Source organism: Lutzomyia longipalpis, chromosome 1, assembly GCF_024334085.1.
Source record: "Lutzomyia longipalpis isolate SR_M1_2022 chromosome 1, ASM2433408v1".
Lineage (NCBI taxonomy): Eukaryota > Metazoa > Arthropoda > Insecta > Diptera > Psychodidae > Lutzomyia > Lutzomyia longipalpis.
The window spans coordinates 31,702,836-31,721,836 of NC_074707.1; the positions used below are offsets into that span (position 1 = coordinate 31,702,836).

Sequence of the window (19,001 nt, forward strand, 5' to 3'; positions counted from 1 at the left end):
GTCCCACCTCAGGGCCTTTTTCGATGGTTTCTATAAGCTAATTACTTAACATGATTATGCCACACTCGAGCAACAAAAAAAAAACAACGACAGGGGTGAAATTCAAATGGGGAAAAATCGAAAGAATTTTCATCAAGTAACTTACAAGAAAACATGCAAAGCTATTAGAGTCGCATTATTGTATGAAGAGCAAAAGGGTGGATATATAAGAAAATTTTCCTCACACCCACCGCAGAATTTTATGAAGAACTATATTACAATGCTAAAAATAGGGAGAGAGACTATGGAATCATTTCTGGCCTTTTGTGCTATTTTTCACATACACACCATACACTTCCTGCCCGCACCCATTTCTCCTAATGAATAAATCAAGCAACCCGAAAAATCTACCAAGAAGCAAAGGAAGTAAAGAAAAGAAGAGATACTACTGAATTTCCATTTCACATTACTCTTGCTGATGTAATTTCAGATATGAAGAATTTTTTCTCATTCACTTGAAGAGTATAAATTCTCCAGGCTTGAAATGCAAGGAAATTCATTTTCGGTATCCTGGAAATTTTCTCGGTTTCCCAGGAGAGATTTTCACAATGAACAATGAGAGAAAAAAACAATATTCAAATAATAAATATGATGAGGAGCACGACAAGCTTTTCAAAGAGAAAAAGCTCCATCTCTAAAAATCAGAGTATAGGTGGGACTTGGTCAACTTGGATTAAAAATCAAATTCGATAAGCTTCCTGTTCAATACATTTTTTTCTTTAATCTCTATATTTATAAAAAAAAACACACAAAAAGAACCAAAAATTGTAAGTGTAGAAGAATTTCATTTTCCAGCTGATTTCATTCTATTTTTCATCAATTTTTCTGATACTTCAAAATTCAGCCAATATATCGTTAGTTTACTCATCATCATCGTGGTGAGTAATGATGACTATCACAGACTTGGCATTCATCATCAGAAAACAATTGTGTGGCGAACAACTCGAGTAGCTCCTCTCGAGTTTTCCATCACGTTTCCTGCCTTACTCGTACTAAACATGAATAATTTCACGAGGCATCCATTTCGCAGGCAAAGAGTGGTCAAAGTGGAAATATTCGTCTCAATATGTGCAGTGCAGTATACCTACATATGTATACAGTCGTGACCTCGTGGTAGGACCGTCGTCAAAATGACTTCTCCGCGGTAAAACGGCTTCAGAATGAGGAATTTTGCCTTCGCAGTGGGACAATTAGTATCCTACCTTTCCAATAGTACTAATTGTCCCACTGCGAAGGCAAAATTATTCATTCTGAAGCCGTTTTACCGCGGAGAAGTCTTTTTGACGACGGTCCTACCACGAGGTCACGACTGTATACCGAATGTGGCTGGAGAGTCATTTCCTGGAATATTTTTCAGAAGTAGAGAACACGTTTTCACTATTCGCAATCAATCCACAGAGTGTGTTCCAATTTATTCATCAACACTATTCCTATATTTTCTAAAAATCTTATGCGGTTGAAACAATTATGGAATTTCAATTTTACTGCATAGCGCTTTTTTTGCACCACCACTGTAGCTCTATTAAATAAGTTGAAATCATCATTAATTTTGCTTTAACTGCAGTAATGTGTAGGTACATAAAAAAATATAAAAGATTTTCAAGATAAAAAACGATGTAAAAAAATAGTATGAAACGAACTTGCAGCAATGCATTGTAAACTTTGTGAATGCGCTTTACCATCCACAATAGATACATATAGGTAGACATCACGAAGTAAATGGAACAAAAGACAAACTAATCATGGATATAGGACGAGAGCGAAATTTGTTTTTTCTCACAAAAGGGTCCAGATAGGTGGGTAAATGAAGAGACCGACAACAACAGCTAGAAAATGGGGCTAAACAAGCTATATAGAACTGCAGGGGAAGTAATGGGAAATTATTTACGCGACAGGGTTGGATTGAGTATAACTGACATGAGTGGTGAAAAAAAAGGTAATGGGAGTATGCTAAAATTAATTCCTAAATGCACACATAATGAACGTTCCCCATGATAATTTTCCAACTCATGAGATCTCACCCTTTTCAAATGTTCATTATGTACATACATATACGTAGGTAGATATTTCACTTGTGGCTATCTAAACTGAGGGTATAGGTAGGTAGGAACGTGTGTGTTCTACAGTCGTGACCTCGTGGTAGGACCGTCGTCAAAATGACTTCTCCGCGGTAAAACGGCTTCAAAATGAAGAATTTTGTCTTCGCAGTGGGACTATTAGTACTATTGGAAAGGTAAGATACTAATTGCCCCACTGCGAAGGCAAAATTCCTCATTCTGAAGCCGTTTTACCGCGGAGAAGTCATTTTGACGACGGTCCTACCACGAGGTCACGACTGTATTTATAATTAAAAATCTTCCACAAACCAAAATTCAGTTTGTGAAAGCTTAGCCATTTTCATCATCTGAATACGATTGAAATTCCATATGTTAGGTACCTACTACCTACTTCTGCCACAACTGGGTTATATGCCAAAAAAAAAAAAAAAAACGGAATTCCAGTATGCCGAGGACGAATCACGATATATAGACGAGAGAGTTGGGGGAGAATTTGATAATTTTTGCGCCGGATTCAGTGAGTATATTCTCATAGGTATTGCCGAAAGGGTAGTAGGTAGATGTACGAGAAATGCTTTTCCATGCGGATATGATGAAAAAATGCTAGAAGCAGCCTCCGCTATGCATTGGGATACCCAAAATATCCCATTCACGTGGCCAAACTTCTATTTTACTTTTCCATCCCCGCCGTATTCGCTTGTGTGTCCCTCCGGTCAAACGAAGAGATTGAAATATGCATTAATATTGACAAAAAGAGTGCACTTGTGGTGGAAAAAATTTGAAAGAGTGCAAAAAGAATCTTGCGAAAGCTCTGAGTGAGCTTTTTTTTTTATTTCACCACAATTAATCAAATATTTCTTTGATGCATACTTCTTTCAATTTTAGATTCACCTCAATTGTGAATATAATTATTATTCATTCAAAACGAAGGGAAAATTGAGTTTAAGTTTTTTTTCACTTGAAAAACTGTACTAATGATCAAAATTAGAACATTCTATATTTAAATGGAAGACTCTTTTTTTTTTTTAATTTACAAAAACCCAGATACTAATTAAGTAAAACACCCATATTATAATTTGCTTTTAAATACGCAAATCAGTGAAGCTTGTTTGGGTATAACAACAAGAAATAGCTGAAGGAAGGCGTTGCATTGAAGTCAAATGGAAGCGAGGAAAATGTGGTCACAAGAAGAAAACAGAGAGGAATCCTCCTTCAATATTTAACAGGAAACTCCCTGTGTGTGCTTTTCATTTACCACCCACAATCTCTATCCACCCACTCAATACCACAGAGAACACACATTCCAAACCAGTTTAAGAGCGCGTTTATATGTATCAATTTGCCATTATCGGGAAAACAAAGTTCTCCTTTCTTCCCCTCCGACCCCCCGCACATGGCTGCTGGGTGCTCTCTTATCTTTTTTCTTGGCCCCCCATTCCCATCCACTTCCTCGCATTTCATTCAATTTCCACAATTGAAGGAGCCCTCTTCCGCAAAATTGCGGGGGGACGGCCACAATTTGCTGTCTGTGCTGTGTGAGTTCATCCTAAATTACAAAATAAAGACGAAATTGGATGGGATGGTGCAAAAAGTTCTTTTTGAAATAATACTCCTCACATCTGATGTATCAATTTCCTCCAGTGTGCCTCATTTTGTGTGGGAGAATTTAATAAAGAGATTATTGGCAATCGCTGTTTTTCCCTTTCTTCTACGCCGTATCGACGGTATTTCCTCTTTTCCCATCCCCCCGTCACCCTCACTCTCACCCAACCCAAGCTATCCCGCACATAATTTTTCAACGGAATGAGAAATGGAATTTGCAAAAGAATTCTTATGCAAAATTCAAGGAAATTTTATTCAGATTGAATTTCTAGACATGAATTTTTCACGATATTAAACATTGGATTTATGTGCAGATTATTATTACAAAAGCATTATTATTTTGTGGATAAAAATTAATACACTATATTTTTTTCATTGCATTTATAGAGTGATTTGCTGATCATATTCATGATTTTTTTCACCCCCGCTTTTTTTTAGGTGAATCTTTAATGTTCTTGTAAATGTGATTAAAATTTTATTCCATTATATTTACAACGTCTTCCTTTCGCTTCCGTGTCTGGTGTCCTTTTAGCAATATTGCTGAACAATAGATTCCCCGCGGTACCTAATTCCATTTTCTCGATTTTCTCTCATGTGGTAAAACGGAGTAAGTGGAGAAAGAAGAAAATGTAGAAGAATCCAAAGAGCAATTTGTTATGGATGTTAATGGATGGGAAAGATATCAAAGAGATTAGGATGAAAAAGGAAACCCTCTCTACCACCCCCATCTCAACCCTGTTTTGTACATGTAAATGTATTTAATTGAAAATTTACCATAAATTATTAAGAAAATATATAGAGAAGCTCGTTTGCAAATTAATTTTGTTGTTGAGAAAAGCGTATACCACTTACTCTGGTCAGAAAACATATTCATTGCCTAAGTACAATAGTTTTACAAGAAGGTTGCTTGCTTGCTTGCTACCCCCATCAAAGTGAAGGAAGACCTCCCAATTCAACAAGTTTCGGTGTATTCAGCCTGAAAACCACACAACTTGAATCTTTCGCAATCGCTTAGTTAGTGTGTAACGTATACACTACCCACTATGTACGTACTACCCTTTCTTTTCAAACTCTTGTTCTTAAGCTCCACCGGAAGATAAAACTTTTGATTGATTCAATAGGACTTTCGGAATACTTTATGTGGCCAAAGGGCAATAAGTTTATGCGAAAGCTCCAAAATGTAGGTATAAAATCTAGAAAATTAATTTCTTAACAAGGAAACCATTGTAGGATCATTAAAGGAATAATTCTAGAGATTTCTGATATTCTAAAAAGTTATAGATATTTCCAAGACCTTTAATTTGATACCAATTTTGCGCTTAGAACTTTTGAAAATACAAGAATTTTTCAAAAGACTATATCTTCTAAACGGTGACATAGAATTTCTTCATTTTTGGCATGGTGAAAGATGTTGAGTCAGGCTACAACATATCAAAAATTCAAGAAAATCTATAAGAGATGTTCGGAGATATTGCCTCTTAAAGTTAGGCAATTTTTGTTTTTGATTTTAGCGCCTCTAGCGGCCATTTTTGGAACTTGGAATGTTCTAGATAGTTGTAGGGCTTCTTGAAACCTTTCATTTGATACCAAGATGGTCAAAATCGGTCAAGCCGTTCTCGAGTTATATAACAAAAAACACTTTTTGCTTTAGGCCGCCATATTTGCTAAACGGCTTGACCGATTTTCAAGTATGAATTATTGATGAAAACGTCTCTTTGAGCACTACAACATACTAACATTTCAGATATCTAGCTCTAAGGGAAGTGGTTCACGGTAGTTCAAAATGGCGGACGGCGGCCATCTTGGATTTTGAAAATGCGAAAAAATGAAATTTTACACCCACATTTCTATAGAAAACTTCAAACCGGAAGTCTCTAATTTTTGCCGTTTTCGAAAAAATTTCATTTTTTCTAAATTTTGCTTAAAATTAAAATCGTCGACTAAATCAGCTTGTATCGCATTGTTTCGACACATACGGCATACGCTGACTAAGTGGGCGAAGTGCGAGCGAGAGGGACCGAGGGTGGGAGCGGGATGCACTCTGCCCCTGAATTTAGACTACCGTTTTTTGGCTTTTTACACTCTGGGAAGTTTTTGAAATTAAATAAAATTGAATTTTCCGCTTTTTTGATGCCAAACGACGCGCCTTCGCCTCCTACACCCCAAAACTCGCACCCGGACGGAAAATTCGCCCGGAAAATGCGAGAAAATTGCGAAAAACACTGAATCGTCGACTAAATCAGCTTGCATCGTAACGTATGGGGAAGTTTTTGAAATTAAATAAAATTGAATTTTCACCGTTTTTGATGCCAATCGACGCTCCTTCGCTTCCTACACCCAAAAAACCACATCCGGACGGAAAAAACGCCCGGAAAATGCGAGAAAATCAGGAAAAACAGAAAGTGTGAGCGAGAGAAAGCGAAGATTTTGCAGCAATGCGTCTCACTCACACAGGAAAATTGACAGTGTAGGAGCGAGACGTCACATCGTTTCAAAGCGTTCTTTCTCTTTTTCTCCCAAGAATAAAATTAAATATTTTTATTTTTCCGCCGATTTTCATGCCAAACGACGCGGAAAATTTCCAGGACCCCAAAAAACCCCAACCGGTCGGAAAATTCGGCGGAAAATGCGAGAAAATTGCAGAAAACTCACCAACTTTTTGGGGTTTCTCTCGAGAACCGCCTAATGTTGCACTGCCCTCTATTAATCAAGGGCGCAATTGTGGGCAATTGAAGTGTTTCAAGTGTCAGAGAAAAAGTTTTTTTGCTCCGCATTTTCCGAGTGATTTTTCCCCGGAAAAAGCGTACGTGCGTGCGTGAAAAGTAGCGAAAAACTTAGTTTTAGGGCTTGTGAATCGAATGCACAATGTGAAATCGGTGAAAAGTGTGCAATTTGTGTGGAAATTTGTGGAAAATCAAACTTGTGTTTTCAACCTGATTGGCTGCACTCTTCTAACCGCATTGGAATACTGTAAGTGCGAGGGGGATGCAGTGCTTTTTGAGAACCGTCAAAAAATTTTCTTGCTGATTTTTCTCACCCTCCGGAAAATTCAATGGAAAATTCGTCTCCCGCTGAGGGAGGCAATGTGAAATTCAATGCAATGCTGATGAGAAAGGTCATGCGACGCAGAGATGGGATTAAATTTCGTATTCCGGGAGACTTCCTTGGCACGGGGGCCCCACGGAAAGTTCAACGGAAGTTACTGCAAAAAACCTATAGAGAGGATATGCGGGAGGGAATAATGAACAGGAAGGGAATAACGTCATTTTACTCTGTCTGGGCTGCCTCAATGAAAATGCCACACGGGAAAATCGATATAGGAAAAAAAACTCACCCTCACCCTCACCCCCACCCTCATTGTCAGACGCGTCCCATTCACATACACGAAACACTTTCGCGTCTCCCTCGAGAGTGGGTCGAATTTCATTGATTAGCGGGGGAGGAGGAGTGAGTGGGTGTCGTCATTGTCTCCTCCTGTGAGCAGGACTTCCGAGATGTCAGCAGGGTAATTGTGAGTCACTTGAGATTACGAGCAAGCGGCACTTGTTATCACTTTCTCCCTATCGTGCCTCCGGGCAATTCTCCCCGATTCTCCTCATAACACAATGAGAATTGTGAATGTGAGTCAATTTTCCCGGAATGGTCGCCAACACTACAACGTTCGTCTAAGCCCCAAAAGTGGCGACAAATTATTTTTAATCACTTAAATTAATCATAAAGTGATTGTTATTTTGTTAATTTGTGGTTTGTGTTCTTTCTGTGCATCTAAACATGAATCCCAAGATTAAACAAGGAGCAAAAGTTTGTAAAAATCTCTTCCCGCATGTCTTTGTTGTCTGATTGAAGTCTCTAAGGAAGGAAGATGCTTACAGATCATCTCAGGCAGAATAAGCTGAAGCTTCCAATTAAACTCCATTCCCTTATCAATGAAACTTTCTTTCCACAAGGCTTTGTTAGCTCGCATAAGTAGCATAGATCTCAGACCTCAAAGATTGATGGAATATAATTCAAAGCCTGGAAAATGTTCTCTGTGGATTTAAAATTTAATACTTTATCAGACTAACGAGACCCACTTTTGTGTTTTACCTGAAAATTCTTCAACACGATTATACCTAATTGCAGTATTTTCCTCGATTCCCCCCATTTACTTGGCACGTTTTATCGGAACGCAAAGTGTTCATTTTTATCTCACATTGAATTTCTCAGGCAATCGCTAAATGAGCGGCACTGATAAGCTAAATGGTCGACCTGCGGAACTAAAATTAACGTCTTCTCAATATTGGTTAATGAGTTTTTTTCCCCGTCGTCCGTCTGCAAAGTGAAGCTCTTCAATTAGGCCAAGAGAGACCCCATTTACACGGCGGACAATGTATTGATGATTCATTGAACAAATTGCAGAGGAATCTCAGTAAGAGATCATTGTGAGATGATTACTCAAAAATATTGCTAGTGGGAGTCTCTGTATAAAGCGGCAGGCTTCTTTGAAATGAGAAAAAAAATTACAAGACGACATGAAATAATACTTCTCGTACAATAAGAATGCAAAGAACACAGGTCAGTGAGGTCAAAGATTAAGTGAACCTCTATCACTAAAATTGTACCGCCTACAAAGAGGTGTAAATCACAATTTAATTTTAAATTAATTTATCTCAAAACTATTATTTGCAACCTTGATTACGAATAGAATTTTTAACCTTTAACCTTAACTATCTTATAGGAAAAAATATATAGTATTCAAGTACTGTTGCTGATCTTGAGATGAGAAAAAAATTATCAATGAGAGCTAAAATTGGAGCATTCATTCATAAGATTTTAATGTTATTTTTTCTTCATCTTATTTAATTGTATATAAAAATCTGTTTAAAAGAATTCAATAGTGGGGGCAGTACATAATGTACATTCAATGTGGATTGGATTGAGAAATATGAATTGAGTTGCACCGATGGGGATTCTCTCAATACGGTAATCTGAAAGTTTAGTCGTATGTCTTGTCAATAGAAGAGTCCCCATGTAGCATTAGTGAAGACTGAAGAGTGTTGGTTAAGTCATCAAAATTATAAATTCGTCAGAAAAAGAAATATAAATGATTTTTAATCCGCCAAAGAGTACGTAGCAGAAAAAATGAAGACGGTCAACAAGTCGTTGTAGTGTCAATATTTATATGATATACCACTCATGAATCAACAATGGCATCAGTCAATTTGAGAAATTTCTTCGCCTTGATTGTTGATTCGACAAGTGATTGTGATGTGTTCCATGCATAGGAGGAGATGCATGTATCTACTTTTTACGATTTTCTCTCAGGAATTTCGTGCTGAATCTATAGGAAAGCATCTCTCGGGGGAACATTCAATTGGCAAGAATAAATAAACTCCACTTTTATGCATTGCATGCATGCTTGTTGTATGGGGGGAAGACGGAAGCCGGTGTGGGTGCAGTAAACAAAAGACTTTTGGTGAAATAATATAAAATGCAAAGAGGAGCAAAATGGAAAGGAAGCGCACAAACAAACTGATAAAGATTGTTTTTTTCTTTTTTGGAAAAATGTCTCAAGTATCAGGCGAAATGGAAAGAAGAACGGAACAACTCTAGATAAGGGGTTTTTGCTCCAAGTTGGTTTAAGTCTGTTAAATTAAATTCTGCATAAGGGGGATTTATCTGGAGCTGGTCGAAATTATTCAGATCTTCGGAAATATTCGGATCATTTGCATATAATCGAATGATTTTTCAAGGAAATTCAACCTAAAACGTTAAATTTAGGCATAAAAACACTTAAATTAAACCGAAAAGTATGAAATTCAATCCAAAAAAAAAGAATTAATTTAAGAGGATAAATATTATTTTAGTTTTCAGTCCCAAAACTGTACTGAATGAAGAAAAAACTTCTAAAAGAATCATTAGAGCCTCAAAAAGGACTAAATTCATACCGAAAAGTAGTGATTTATTGCTTAAAAGTAGTAAGTTCAACCCAAAAAAAAAGACTAAATTCAAACCAAAAATTCGTACATACGTTTTTCGATATTTTTTCGGTTTTTAGCAAAAGATGTTCATGTGAAGTCAAATAATCAGATGTTCACAAATATTCGGATGATTCGTTTAAAACACCAAACTATTCGCCAGATAAACACCCCTTGATTCTGCAGTACAAAATGAGTTCATATCTTTGGAATTTCATTCTCTAAACTGTCCCAAAAAAAACGTTTTCTTTTGTTAATTAATGCAATGAAATAAAAAGATTTGAAAATTTGTAACTAAATTGGATTTACAAATTTAAATTAGACTAATTGAATAATTTGTTGAAATAATTGGAAGCATTGCTCTCACTCCTCGCATCTTGTGTGTGAAAAGCCACACAGACGGTTCACAGCATCTGGAATTAGGATTTAGTAGAGGAATAAGCAAAAAAAGAAAAGAAGTGACAACCTTTTGAAGTAAAGTGTTGGCTGTTTTTTTTACTCTTGCAAACCGCGATGGGGGTCCTGGAAAAGTCACACCAAATACATGCAATGAAGATTTCTTTTGATGAAAAGTAATGGTCGCGTTGGTAATAATTGAGAGCGACTTTGTATTGTAGAGAGTGCAAAAGTGAGCCATATTTTTGCCTTCTTCTTCCTTGGTCGTTTGAATGGTTTTGTTGATGGCATTGGCGCCTCCATTTATGGAATGTGTAATAAGCAATAAATAGCAAAACAAGAAAATAAGCAATAAAAGTGCGTGGTATCCCACAATCTTTGCTCTCTCCCTCTCTCTGGGTTTTCTGCTGATGAAAAACTTGCTCTCTTGTTCGTCTCTCGTTTCACTTGATTTTTGAGTCTACAACAATAGTGAGGAACTAAAAGTTCAAAGTTAACTTTCCGAGTTTTATTATTTTATTGTGAAATATTAAATTTCATAAAATATTTTAAAAATTTCTGTAATTTTCTTTAATAGCAATCTTTGGCATTTAATCCTCCTGAAGAGGTGGTGAGAGTTGGGTTGTGGTGAGACTGAGAGATGACTGTGAAGGAGGAGGTACAATAGAAGAAAAAGTCAAGAGGAGAAAAGTTGAGATTATGGCCTGAAGAAGCGTATAGTGTGGAGGAATTATTCGAGAGAGAGAAAAAAGAAAAAAACAAGAGCGGGCAATAATATACCACAACGAAGAAGACATGTCGAGCACAAATGGTGAGAGCAACGTAAAGATGCAGTCGCATGAGATTTATGAGAATCTGCCATGTCAGTCAATTGTGTCGGATTCAGTGACAAAGATAAAAAACAACGAGTCCATCATAATTAGCAATAGCAATCAAAATGTGGCATCAAAGCCCAATTTGGCCAAAGAATTGCTCTATGCAACACCACTGAGAAAGTCCGATCGTTTCAAGAGTCGCGATCGTGGAAGTCATAGACCTGTGAGACCGAGTCACTTGGAGGGATTCACGGAGGTGCCGCAGGGTGCGGAGAAGGTGAATAATGCGGAAAACAATCGATGTGAATCGCTGCCATCGGCCGAAGGGAGTAATTTAAGTTCAATACCCAATCAAGATCCCATACTTGAGCAGAGGCGCATTAGAAATTTCCTCAAAGATCCCGCTGTGTCCCACAAGAAACTCGAGCCAGTGTCCAAAGATAATCCCAATGCGAATTTCTCCCATCTTGCCCGGGAAGAGCATTTTGCAAATCTCGTCCAACAGAATGTACTTACGGAGGCGAGAGCAGAAGCTCACGGGCAATTGGCAGGAGAAGCCGCACAGAGTCCGGTGAAGAGTAGTGAAACGGGGAATTTGGACTATCTCACAAGCATCAACAATAAACCATTACCTGAGAAGGAGAGCACATCGAAGGTGAATGAATCCGATGGGAGAGCAGGAGGTGATCGGGTATATATTAATCGCGAGTGGGTTCTGAAGAAGATTGCCATGTGCTTGGAACAGCGAATCTTCAAGAAACCCATTCCAACGCCAGGTGGAAGCAGTGGGAGTGAAGTAGCACCATCACTACCCATTGAAACGGCATCCGGAAGCTCTGCATTCCCACCAAAAGCTTCATCGAGTCACCATCAAGCGTCAAATTTACCCCAAGTTGGATGCCTCGTGATGGGTTCCAATGGATCGGGTAAAACATCAGTCTGTCGCAGTATTCTCGAAGGTGTGTCCGGCACACGAGGCATCCTCAATCGCAAACTACTCTGCTGCTACTTCATCAATTCCCAGAATCCCGAATGCAATAGCCTCAGTATGTTTGTGAGGAGTCTTGTACTTCAGATTCTCAGTCATTCCAGCTATCTATCGTCGAAAGATGAGGCAGCGGCCGAATTGGGAGCTGAAGAAGTGGATTTGATAACATTCGAAGGGAAAAAGATGGATAAGGCGAAAATTGATGAATTGGAGGAGATGCTGATCTCGGAACTGAAGCTGTCGGAACGTGTGGCGGAATTTTGCGCCAAAAAATCACCCACAGGGAAGAAGTCCGTCGTGAGACAGCAATCAGAGCCCACAGAGAATCGTGATGCGGAGGACAGATGCTGTGGATATGACACCCACCCACCAATTCAAAAGGCTGAAAAGGCACGAAAGCCCCTTGTGGAGGAGATTGCAGAGGAGGAGGCTAAAGTCAAGAGTCCCGGGAAGAAGATATCGAAAATTCCCATTTTGATCTCAAACCGTGGTAGCCCCAAGGTTAGTGTGTGTCAGGATGATAATGATTCAGCTGGGGCAAGTGGTGGGGCTGAACAGGTGACACAGCAGAACTCTGTGACTGAAGAGCAGGAGGGAACAAGTGAGGCTGACACTTTTTCAGCTCCTGAAGCTGATGGGCGTCCACCCATACAGCCGGTGGAGAAGACTGAGAAGGTTGAGAGTGAACAAGCAGAAGCTGAAGCCGCAGAAACGGCTGAAACTGCAAAATCCCCAGCACCAGAGACTCCTAGTAAATCAGAAAATATCCCACCTCCACTTCCAAAGTCCAAAAGTTGCAGAACTGTCGTTGCTGATGGATACTATGAGATGCTTCTGAGCAATCCGGAGATTTTTGAGAGTCTCAATGTGGATAATATTGAAAAGAACCCGGATGAGTGCTTCAAGAAGGCTATTCTCTTCCCACTGCTTGAGCTAACACCCCCAAAGACAGCCCTTCTCTTCCTTGTGGATTCAATTGATGAGAATTACATCAACGAGGGTAGTCTCATGTCCACCCTCAAGGGGAATCGAAGTGTAAATAAGAGTCGCAATATTGCTGAATTGCTATCAAATCATGTCAATCTCTTCCCAAAGTGGATGTTTCTCGTGTGCACAGCTAAGAAGCAGAGTAAGCACATCACAAAGATGTTCACAGGTTTCAAGAAGATCACCCTCGATGATCTCCGGAAGAGTCATGTGGTGAAGGATGTGCAGGAGTATATAATTGTGCGACTCAATGCAGACTTTAAGGGACTGATAAATCTCACAAAAGACATTATTGATAGTCTCAATCAGCTCTATCTCAAATCAAATGGATGCATTTTGTATTTGCAAAAAGTTCTCAATGGGATCAAGGAGAATTTCTTCTCATTTCGCGAAATAAAACTCATTCCTTGCACACTCAATGGGCTCTACTTGTACATTTGTCAGAAATCCTTCAATAAGAAGCAGTACATGAAGATTCGTCCAATACTCAATATCCTTCTTGCATGCAGCACCTTTGTGGATCAAATGTTCATCTTCAATTGCCTCCGAACGCACAACTACAGCATTGACATGGAGGAATTTCAGAAGAGGGTGCAATTAATGCGAAATATTGTCGTCCATGAGGGTGATAAGCTCAAAATATTCCACAATTCCTTCTGCGATTGGTTGGTGGATGTTAAATTCTCCACGAAAAAATTCCTGTGTGACGTTAACGAGGGTCACGTAATGATCTCAATGTACTTCACCCTTGTCAGTGATACCCTCTGCCCCAATAAAGTCCGTCGCTTCATCTACCACCTCATTAAATCCGGAGAGTATCTCACGAGTAAAAATATAAATCTCGATCTCATTCTAATTCTTCTGGATTCACGAACAAATCTCAGTGATTGCTTCTACACAAACCTCCTCAATTGCTGCAAGACGTGCGAAAATGAATGCATGAATGACATTAATTTCCTGCCAAAGACACAGGAGATGCTTGAGAAATTCCTCAATTCGCAACTCAATCAGGATTTATCCAACTTCCTCTGTGACTTCTTCAAACCCAACCTACCAACGGATGCGAAAACCCTCAAAATGCTCATCGAAGCGGGAATTAACAATGCCGAATCGCAGGTAATGGTCATTTATTTTACATAAATTTCACTTCTTTCAATGAAGAAAAATTCAAAATAATTGATGTAAAAAAAATTTCTCATTTTTAGCTGTCGTATGAGTCATCAATTAATTCACCTGTACTGTCGGACAAATCGCAGAATATTGACTCAGAATTGGCAGAGTTGCTCATCTCAAGCGAGAGAAGCTGTCACCATGAGGTGCAGAGATCAACGAGTCATGCTGGTGGGGCTGATCAGTCACTCACGCTTGACGACGCGAGTACAATGCAGCAAATGTCGGACTCCCATTGCCTGGAATTGCACAAGGGTAAGGCTCTGATTCATCTATTGGCCAACGAAGGGAATCACCTGCTGCTAGATCGAGCCCTCAAGGCGTGCAAAGACCCCATTGATCTTGAGATTGAGGATGTAAATGGACAGACAGCACTCAATATTGCCAGCCGGAATGGTCACATTGAAGTTGTGCGGCTTCTGTTGAATTTCACCCAACCACTGGCCGATGGGACGGGACGTGTACGCGGTGTGGATGTGAATCATGCCGATCGCGATGGATGGACACCGCTTAGATCAGCATCCTGGGGTGGACATACGGAAGTTGTACGGCTACTCATCTCTCATCCAGGATGTGCCATTGATTGTGCCGATAAAGAGGGCAGAACGGCCCTAAGAGCAGCTGCCTGGAGTGGGCATGAGGATATTCTCAAGATTCTCATTGAAGCCGGTGCAAATGTCAATTCAGTGGACAAACAGGGACGTACATCACTTATTGCTGCTTCCTACATGGGTCAGTATGACATTGTGGAGATTCTCCTCGAGAATGGAGCTGATGTCAATCATCTCGATTTGGATGGAAGGAGTGCGCTCTGTGTTGCAGCTCTCTGTGGAAGTTCTGGGTAAATTAAAAAAAAAACTTTTTCTCTTCAAAATCTCAAACAAATTGACATCCGTCTCGTTTTGTTTTTAGGTACAATCGAGTGATTTCAACATTATTGGAGCATGGAGCGCATACAGATCAGCTTGATAATGACGGAATGTCTGCTCTTCTGGTCAGTTCGTTTGAAGGAAATGCAGAAATTTGTGAGTTATTGCTTGAAAATGGAGCTGATCCCGATTTAGCGGACTACATGGGAAGAACGCCTCTGTGGGCTGCTTGTACAGCAGGTCATGCTCCCGTTGTGCGTCTCCTTCTCTTCTGGGGATGCAGCATTGATTGCATGGACTCTGAAGGACGTACAGTCCTGAGTATTGCAGCGGCTCAGGGGAATTTGGAGTCAGTGCGGCAATTGCTCGATCGAGGACTCGATGAGACTCACAGAGACAATGCGGGGTGGACGCCACTTCATTATGCAGCATTTGAGGGTTATGCCGATATCTGTGTTCAGCTTCTTGAGTCCGGGGCAAAGATCGATGAATGCGACAATGAGGGTAAGACGGCTCTTCATCTAGCCGCTCAGGAAGGGCACAATAGCGTGGTAGAGGCTCTCTTGGAGATTCATTCTGCGTGTGTGGATCAGAGGGCACACGATGGGAAGACTGCCTTCAGGCTAGCCTGTCTTGAAGGGCATTTTGAGTGCATCCAGACGCTACTAAAGTATGGAGCCGATGTCAATTCCAGGTGAGTCAAAGGTCATCTTTTTAAGCGAAATAAATACAAATTCAAAACTTTTTCTCCAGAGATGCGGATTCCCGTACAACGTTGTACATTCTTGCGCTGGAGAATAAGGTGAAGATTGTGAAATTCCTTCTGGAGTATGCCAATTTGGATGTGAATTGTGCTGACAGTGAGGGACGTGCAGCTCTGCACGTGGCTTCGTGGCAGGGGCATGCTGAAATGGTGAGACTCCTCATTACAGCGGGGGGAGCTGATGTGAATGCCATGGATTTGGAGTGTAGAACTCCTCTCCATTCGTGTGCCTGGCAGGGAAATCACGAAGTTATGGATATTCTCCTTTGCTACGGTGCCGTACCCGATCATGCGTGCAAACAAGGTGCCACGGCATTGGGAATAAGTGCTCAAGAGGGTCATGAGCAGTGTGTGGCGATTCTCCTGCAATTCGGGGCGAATCCCTACAAGTCTGATCATTGTGGTCGAACACCAATTAAACTTGCGGCTAAGTCAAATAGAAATAATGTCTTGAGGATACTGGAAACTTTTGCCAAGAGCAGCAGTGAGCATCCGTTGGTGATTAAATCCCCAGATAGGCACGATAAGCCACCCATTGGGAGCAATCCATCGCCCAATTCATCCAATTTAATGGTACCCAATGTGGCCAGTGCCACGGGGTCGACGCAGAGTAGTAATTTCTATGAGAACACAATGCATTCTGACCACAGTAGTCTGCAGAAGAGGAAGAGTGTTATTTCAAGTCATTCAACTGGGAGCAGCAATGAGGTGAGCAATCATCTAGCATTGATTGATATTTTGAAAAGAGGAAAATTTAATGATTTATTGTCAATTTTAGGTTCCAATCTCCTTTACCCAACAACTTCAGAAGCACTCAAGGCATCATGGATCAAGGAGCACCCAATCGAGTCACGGAGGAGCAATTGTGGTCACAAATAATGGAAAATTCACCAAGAATCCCATGAAACACGCTCAGGTTCTACCAAACGTACAGGAATATCATCAAACTAATATTGGTTAGTAACGTAAAAATTTAATTTCTTCAAGAAAAATGAACAAAATGTTTTTTTTTTTTAGTAAACGAAGCTGATTTATTTGATTTGGGATGCATGTCACCCCTTTATGCTACACCACCGCATTCACCTAGCAGCGATATCAGCTCTCCGGGTCAGCACATGCCACCGCATCATTTTGAGGAGATTGGTGGCATTGCCGGGGGAACAACGAATATGTCATCCAATTCGACAGACCAACATTTTGCCAGGGATACGCATATGCGAATAATTTTGGGAAACAACAAGGATTCCAATGCTCCATCGTGAGTTGGACAAAAAACTAATTTCTTTATGATTTTTTTTTCCTAATTTGATTAATATTTTGCAGGAAATCCTCCAAGAGGAGCGGAATAGCGACAAATCCAGCAGTTCGAATGATTCGAAGTCGCTTCGATTCAGCAGCAAATCTAATTCGACGCACAAATAATATCCTCTCCTCGAACAGCAATCAAGGATCATCGAGTATTGGTGTGAAATCGGGGACTTTTCAGTGGCGCAAAGAGAGCCAAATGTAGACAGGACTTTGCATTTTTCTTTCTTTTTTTTGGAATTTTTTATATTTTTGTTTTAACATACTGGCCAAGCCGAGCAAAGACAAAGAAAAACCCCTCGCTATGAGGCCTAACTTTCTGTAATGAACTCTGAGGACTTTTTATTTAAAATAATTTTCATATTTTTTTTTAGAGATTTTCCTTTTTTATCGCAGAACAATCTCCATTTTGGAGGGCACAGAACAATTTTAATATTAGAACAAAAACGAGCAATTTTAAACAAAGGCTAAAAGAAAATATTTTCATGTTTTATTTTTTTCCCCGAACATGAAAATTATTTTTAAGATGACATTATTAATGAAATAGACAAGTATATAAAATATATAAACTGATTAGATAAGAAAAAAACAAAACATATTAGGACGTAAATGGTAGGTTTAGTGTGAGAGAGAAGGGAGAAAGTTTTTAAAAAAAAAAACGAGGTGAAATTTATTTATATTCTATTTATTTACTTTTATTATTTTATAAATGATTTTTTTTTATATAAAAGAATTATAAAAAGAACCCCCTTTAAATTCTAGTCGTGATCGACAGTGTATCAGAGCTGTTTGATTCATTTTTTTCTTTATTATTTCTTTCATATTTTTTTTTTAAAGAAAGAATGATTTTTTTTAAATCACTGAGATAGGAGTTTTTTTTTAATTAATAAAATCATAAATTGAAAACTAATCTAAACATCTACTCAACTTCCCATGGAGATGATATAGAATTTTCTCTTTCAACTCAAGCAATGACGTAAAAATATATTTACATTTATTGTAACATTTAGAAAATAATTTTTAATGCCAATAGATTTTCAAGAGATATTTCTTCAGACAACAATAAAAAAATTAAGAATTTAAAAATTATAGATTTCTCAAAAAGAAACATTTAAGACATGTTTAAGATCTCAATTTGCTGAAACATTAGATTTTTGTCTTTTACATACAAATAAAATCCAGTCATAAAGGAGCCTATTCAATTGTGTTCGTGTCATGATCTCTTTTTTGGGGAAACGCAGAAGAAACATAATCTTGATACAGAAACCACCAAATAGATTTATTTTCCACTGGAATTACAAGCTAAGAGGCAACGAGTTGATAAAAAAATGCAAAAATGACGTCAATATTGGGTTTCATAGTTCTTTAAATGCATGAAACATTCGCACTGATGTTTCGTTAGTGAATATTGAAAGTTTTTTTGAACTTTTTTTCTCTCAAAATGTTTTTTGAGATCTCTACATCCCAAATAATAGTCTAAATGTAAATGTTTCAAAGATAACTTATCAAAAATGATCGATGAAACATTAGGGAGTATGTTTCACATGTTTATAGACAAGAAATACAACAAATACGTCATTATTTGATATTTGGATAAATCTTTGCTGGTTTAACGGCTAATCTGAGTGGAAAAGTTTCTTTATCGATCCCTTAAATAAGAGATTTTCCCATAGAGAAACGAATAAACTCCTTTTCACACAACTTTATGAATTCTTTGTAGAAAAAGGAAATATTTAACGAGAGTTTTAGGCCAAGCTGAGTTTACAATTAGATTGATTTACATTATGAGAAAGACAAAAAAACATTTCACGTAATGTAAATAATATTGGTTTGAGACTTGTTATACCAGCGCCTTTATTACACACAACAAAAGAAGAAAAACGGAAATAAAAAAAAGAATGATAGAAATCTATGAATATATTTGACTCACAAAGAAATTATATTATATTAAAAATGAAAAGAGTATACAGAAAATGCAAATTTATGACACTAACAAGAGTAGGAAATAATGGAAATAATAAAGGAAGAGAAAAATAATCAGTTTTTTTTTAAA

The 19,001-nt window shown here is 38.6% G+C and overlaps 4 protein-coding genes across 6 annotated transcripts in view; 1 reads left to right on the forward strand and 3 right to left on the reverse strand.

The window, feature by feature from the left end:
• LOC129786110 (replication factor C subunit 4) overlaps positions 1–19,001 on the reverse strand; it is a 635,780-nt gene that overhangs the window by 328,676 nt on the left and 288,103 nt on the right. The window lies entirely within an intron of this gene.
• Positions 1–19,001, reverse strand: part of LOC129785980 (extended synaptotagmin-2) — a 633,447-nt gene that overhangs the window by 328,676 nt on the left and 285,770 nt on the right. The window lies entirely within an intron of this gene.
• Positions 1–19,001, reverse strand: part of LOC129785995 (protein kinase C-like) — a 501,513-nt gene that overhangs the window by 328,676 nt on the left and 153,836 nt on the right. The window lies entirely within an intron of this gene.
• Positions 6,409–18,985, forward strand: LOC129785940 (ankyrin repeat domain-containing protein 50). The gene is made up of 8 exons (XM_055820609.1): positions 6,409–6,668; positions 10,629–13,957; positions 14,047–14,852; positions 14,924–15,574; positions 15,634–16,351; positions 16,422–16,599; positions 16,661–16,901; positions 16,967–18,985. The coding sequence occupies exons 2-8, from the start codon at positions 10,847–10,849 to the stop codon at positions 17,151–17,153; spliced, it is 5,892 nt and encodes a 1,963-aa protein (XP_055676584.1). The 5' UTR covers positions 6,409–6,668; positions 10,629–10,846; the 3' UTR covers positions 17,154–18,985.